The sequence below is a fragment of the Myotis nattereri genome, assembly GCF_964212035.1.
Source record: "Myotis nattereri genome assembly, chromosome: 19".
NCBI classification, from domain to species: Eukaryota; Metazoa; Chordata; class Mammalia; order Chiroptera; family Vespertilionidae; genus Myotis; species Myotis nattereri.
In genome coordinates, this window is record NC_138095.1 from 4,320,453 (window position 1) to 4,326,825 (window position 6,373).

Here is a 6,373-nt window from a genome sequence, read left to right on the forward strand (position 1 = left end):
CGATGTTTCTCTCTCATCGGTGTTTCTAACTCTCTATCCCTCTCCCCTCCTCTCTGTGAAAAATCAATAAAATAAATTAAAAAAGAAAAAAAAAAAAGAAACCTAAACTAAACACACCAGTAAAGCACAAGGGAAGAGATCAAGAGAAGAAAGGAATAGAGGACAAGTACAAAACTGGACAAAATGGCCTAAGTACATGCTTATCAGTAGTTATTTTAAACTAGAGGCCCGATGCACAAAATTCGTGCAAGGGGCTCGGCCCTCGCGGCCCCGGCTGCCTCTCAGCCCCACAGCCCTGCCCACTGGTCATTCCGAAAGGTCGTTCCGCCGTCCAGTCTAATTAGTATATTATATAGGATGTAAATGGACTAAATGCTCCAATAAAACGACATAGGGTGGCTGAATGCTGCTTACTTCAATTTCAAAGACATAGACTGAATGTGAAGGGATGGAAAACGATATCCCATGCAAACAAAAATGAAAAGAAAGCTGAAGTAACAATATTTATGTCAGATTAAATAGATTAAAAAAAGAGAAAGAAGGACATTACATAATTGTAAAGGAGTAATCCAAGAAGAGGATATAATAATTGTAAATATCTGTGCATCTAAAGAATATAGGGTGTCCCAAAATTCACGCAAGAAGTAATTTTGATAGAAAACACAGGTTTATAATTAAAAATTGTAAATTTTTTATTGATTCATAAAGTATATAGTATAGGGTTATGTATAGAATAGCACATCGGGTAAATGGCCTCCACAGCTTTGCTGGCACATACACAAAGCCGTGGTCTTCATTGTCCCTGCTCCTGGGCCATAATTGGTAATTGGTAATGCTTATCAAATTGAAGGGATTGAAATCAAAGGGCAACAGATATTAGAATCTGATTCAATAAACCAAGTAAAATTAGGCTTTTATTTTTTGTTGTTGTTAATGCTCACGCAGAATTCAAATCTTGCATGAATTTTGGGACACCCTATATAAAGCAATTATTAATGGACATAAAGGGAGAAATTAATACAACAATAGTAGGGATTTTAATACCCCATTCACATCAATGGATAATTATCCAGACAGAAAATAAATGAAATAATGACCTTCAATGTCATTATTAGATGAGATTAATTTAATAGAATATTTTATCACAACTTTTCAAAATTTGTGGTATGCACCGAAAGTAGTTCCAGGAGGGAAGTTCATAGCTGTACAGGCCTCCCTCAAGGAACAAGAGAACTCTCAAACCATCTAAACTCTACACTTAAAGAAACCTGAAAAAGAAACAAAACCCCAAGTAAGTAGGAGGAAGGAAATAGTTAAGATGAGAGTGAAAGGAAACAAAAACAGTAGAAAAGATTAATACAGCAAAGAGAGCCGGGATGTGGGTTCTCAGCAGAACTTGACTCTGCTGTCACCCTGGGCCTCAGACTTCCAGCCTCCAGAACTCACAGAACTAAGTTTCTGCCTCTCAGCCAAAAGAGCCCGCATGAATGAAGAAAGTTATAACTGATACCACAGAAACACAAAGAATCGTTAAAGAATACTAGGAACAATGATATGCCAGCAAATACGATAATCTAAAGGAAATGGGTCAATTTCCAGAAGCATGTAACTTTCTAAGACTGAACCAGGAAGAAAAATACAAAATGTAAACAGGCTTTGAAGTACTAGCAATGAAATTGAAGCAATAATAAAATTCCCAACAAATAAAAGTTCAGGAGCAGGTGAATTCTACCAAGTGTTCAAAGAAGAAAATTAATACTTATCCACTATTTCAAAAAAATTGAAGAGTTGGGGATGTTTACAAACTCATTTTACAGGCCAGATTACTCTGATACCAAAACCAGATAAAGACATTACAAAAAAAGAAAATGGCAGGTCAGTACTCTCTGTAAACCTAGAAAAATTGTCAAGCCAGATTTAGCAGTACATTAAAAGGATTATACATCATGACCAAGTGGGATTCATCCCAAGGATGGTTGACCATCCATAAACCAGTCAATGCATCGCATCACATTAACAAAATAAATGATAAAAACCCTCAACAATGCGGGTAGAGAAGGTATATCTCTCTCTCAATACATTGAAGGCCATAGCACCTGCAGGTAATATACTCAGTGGTGAGAAGCCGAAAGCCTTTCCTCTAAGATCAGGAACAGGCAGGGGTGCCCACTGTTCCTTCTGTTCAGCATAGTAGTACGAGCCCTCGCCACAGCAGTCAGACAAAAAACAAAAGGCACCCAAATGAGAAAGGCGGAAACAGAACTCTCAATTTGCAGATGACATGATGCTATTATAGAAAACCCTCAAGACCTCACCAGTGAACTACTTGAACTAACAAGTGACTTCATGGAGTTGCAGGACGGAGTCACTGTACAGAAGTAGTTGCATTTCTGTACATCAGGAATGAACAATCGGAAGAAATGAAGACAGAAATTGTAAAATTGCAAATTTACAGTTGCATCAAAAAGTGTAAAACACCTAGGAATAAATTTAACCGAAGAGGTGAAAGACCTGAAGACTGAAAACTGAAAGACACTGAAGAAAAAATTGAACAGGATACAAATAAATGGAAGGATATACCTTGCTCATAGAAGAATTAATAGTGTTAAAATGTAGCATACAGATTCAGTGCAATCCCTATTAAAATACCAAAGACATTCTTCTCAAAATTAGAACAACTAATCCTAAAATGTATATGGAACCACAAAAGACCCCAAATAGCCAAAAAAATATTGAGAAGAACACATCCTGATATCAAATTATATCACAAAGGTACAATAATCAAAGCAGTGTAGTACTGGCATTTAAAAAACAGATCAATGGAATAGAATAAAGATCCCAGAAATCCCCACTTACATGGCCAATTAATCTGCGACAAAGGAGGCAAGGATACATAACGCGGTAAAGACAGCCTCTTCAGTATATGGCGAACTGGGCAGATAAATGCAACGAAATGAAATTGGACCACTTTCTTAGACCATACATAAAAATAAACCCAAAGTGGATTAAAGACTTCATGTTAGATCTGAAACCATGAAACACCTAGAAGAAACACAGGCAGTGAACCCTTTGACGTTAGTCTTAATATCTTTTTTGATACAGCTCCTTGAACAAGGGGCAACAAAAGGAAAACAAATGGGACTACATCAAACTAAAATGTTTTTGACGAAACCAACAAAACGCAAGAACAACCTACTGAATAGGAGAAGATATTCAATGATATACTCAATATGGGGTTAATATCCAAAGTATATAAAGAACTCAGACAACTTAACACCAAAAAACAATTCGATTTTAAAAATGGACAGAGGACTTGAATGCACATATCTTCCAAAAGGACATACAGCTAGATGGTCAGCAGGTACTGAAAAGATGCTCAGTATCACTAATCGTCAGGGCAACACAAAACCGCAATGCAAGCCCCTCACACCTGTCAGAATGGCTGTCACCAGTCAGTACCAAGGGCCGGCGAGGATGTGGAAGGAGGAGCCTTGACACTGTCGGTAGGATGTGAGTTAGCGCAGCCACTGTGCACAACAGTCTGCAGATTTCTCAAAAAATCAAACAGGCCTGCCATACGGCCTAACAATTCCACTTCTACACATTTATCTGCAAACAAAACCCTCATTCCGAAAGAGATGTGCACTGCTTTGTTAATTGTAACCAAAGTGGGGGAGCAATCTACAGGTCCATCAATAGATGAATGATAAAGAAATGTATATCAATATTCATAAATCTGCATAGTAATGGAATATTACTAAGCAGTAATAATGAAATCTTGCCATTTGCCACAACATAGATAAACCTAGAGGGTGTTAAGTGAAATAAAACAAATACCATATAATCTCACTTTTATGTGGAATCTAAAACTGAATGACATTTAGAAATAGAAAACGGCAACTAAGAGCATTATCTTATTCCCAGGATTTCTGTTTTTTCACTCTTGTACAGATGAGGAAACAGGCAGAGGTAAATTAACTTGTTCAGGTCATCTGACTCGTAAGTGATAGAATTTGTACCAGGATCGAATTGGTAAAAGCCCCTCCCTGCCCCAGGGGCCTAACCTCTTCCAGTGAGTTCTTTTTTTAAAAATATATATTTTATTGATTTTTTTTTACAGAGAGGAAGGGAGAGGGATAGTGAGTTAGAAACATCAATGAGAGAGAAACATCGATTCAGCTGCCTCTTGCACGCCGCCTATTGGGGATGTGCCTGCAACCCAGGTACATGCCCCTGACCAGAATCGAACCTGGGACCCTTGAGTCTGCAGGCCGACGCTCTATCCGCCGAGCCAAACCAGCTAGGGCTTCCAGTGAGTTCTTCAAAGACTGGTGGGTTACTGTTCCAGTCTCCAGGGAAGCAGCCTGACACTGAGAATCAGAAAAGACTTGTAGATAGTGTGCCTCCGTGTAAACCTGTAACTTAGTCAAGTTCCTTTTCCCAGGGTGACCTGCGGCGGATGTGGTCTGAGCCCTTCCACTCCAAGGCCAGCAGCTCCCGATTCCTGGAAGTATGATGGATCGCAGTGACCAGATGGCCATCCTCGTCTTTTCTGTCGACGCGTTTCCTCTTGGAGTTGGCCTGGTCCTCGGAGACGTACCTGTTTAAGGACCTGACGTGGGCTGGATTTTGCGTTTGCGGGGAGCTTGTCTGCAGGAGCGAGGTGCTGGGGCGCTGCCGGATCCTCTTCCCGCCGGTGGAAGTGGAGTCCTTTTGGCAGTGACAGCCTCGCCGGCGCTCCTCCTCCCGGTTTCATGGACCTGCATAGACTCACCGTGGGAGACAAAGGTGGGACTAAAACTGACGGCGGCGCGGAGTCGCTCTGTACCTTTGGAACACTAAAAGGATGAACACAGGAGCAGAGTGAAGTTCCCTCAGTGAACCTTCAGGAACGTTGGGATCAGCTTCCAATGGGGACTCAGTTTCAGAGAACTGAGACAGAGCTCTTCTGTCCTTATATTCTTTCCTTTTTTGGATTTATTAAATATTTTCTGTGGTGTGAAATGACTTATTAAATCCACAGACATTGAGTGACTTCTTGCAACATACACATATGGATTGTTGTAAAGCGTTCACGTCCACCCAGATGTGTCGGCAGTGAATGGGGGCACGGTTTTATACATACACACGCACATAGATATGTATGAATAAACAAAACCTAAAACCTGCTAAGATCATGCTGTGTAGCAGACAGGGGCTCGCTGTGATTGTTAGCATGTAGAGCCGTTTTCTCTGGCTTTCTTGTACATGGATAAGCTGCTGTCTTTCCCTCCACGACTGAGCGTGCAGTTAAAAACCAGTATAGTATTTGTACTGATATACTCATGGGCGTTAGGGGTCTCATTTGGTTGTGGTCAGTATAGCAAATTAGGGATGAAAAGATAAACCTTTTTGGCCCTTTTCGTTTTTGCAGGCTCCTCCCTTGCAGGGTTTTAGTCCTTCCTTCCTGGACTGATGCATGTATTGTAGCAGCAGGCGTCTTTGTGCTTTCTGATCATAGTAATGGACGACTTGTAAATACATTTTTCTATTTTCTATTTTTTTGTATTTTTTTGGCATTTTGTTTCATTGGTGTGCTGTATTTTCCATGCCCTCACTCCTTTAAGGAAAAAAAAAAGGAAAAAAAACAACACAATCCTCTCCTTGCTGTTGTGATTATAGTCTTGGTTTACCTGTGGTGACAACTGGGTATTGGGGACAAATGTCACGTGCCCCCCTCTCCCCACATTCCAGGAATTGTGGTCCCAGCCAGCGGCCCTGTTTGCCGGCAGCAGCGTTCCCATGGTAACTAGTGTGAGTGACGTGCGCCCGCCTTCGCCTTGTCTAGCAGCCCTGCCTGGTAAGGAAGTGCCCAGTGCCCAGAGGCAGAGAGGAGCCTGGAACTGGCCTGCGTTTCTGACAGCGGAGGCTGGAGCGGCACAGTCCTGGCCTCCCGCGAGCAGGACCCTCCTGGCCTGCCCTGACCTGCGTGATGAGCCGTGCGCTGTGGGTCCTGTGCCTGGAGGCCCAGTGACAGCCGTGGGCCTGTGGCCTTGGGAATGGGAAGCCATTAGGGTGTGCGTCCCTCTGTGTCTTCAAATCCTGCTGAGGGCCGCCTTGTGTTCTGTTTCGTTTGTTTTTTAAAAATAAATGACTCCTTTCTAGACTTTTCCACCTCATCTTCACTTTGGTTGTTGGTACCAGGCTCCTCGCCTCCCTGCTCTGTCGGCACCGGAATGCGAATGGGAGGCCCTCTCCAGGCGGGACTGAGAAGGCAGCCTCTTGCCCAGGAGCTGCCAGCCGGGCGAGGTGCCCGCGCTCCTCTCCCGACTCCAGGAGGCTGGTGGCTCAGCAGCGGCGGGCGGGGTGGCTTCCAGAATGGCTCCGGGTGAAG

The 6,373-nt window shown here is 42.5% G+C and overlaps 1 protein-coding gene across 1 annotated transcript in view; it reads left to right on the forward strand.

Annotated features, from left to right (window-relative positions):
- SPPL3 (signal peptide peptidase like 3) overlaps positions 1-6,148 on the forward strand; it is a 106,740-nt gene extending 100,592 nt beyond the window's left edge. Inside the window, exon 11 of the mRNA XM_081113442.1 lies at positions 4,445-6,148. Within this exon, the coding sequence (XP_080969568.1) occupies positions 4,445-4,516 (72 nt within the window). The 3' untranslated portion in view covers positions 4,517-6,148. The remainder of the gene's footprint in view (positions 1-4,444) is intronic.
- Positions 6,149-6,373: the final 225 nt, after the last annotated feature.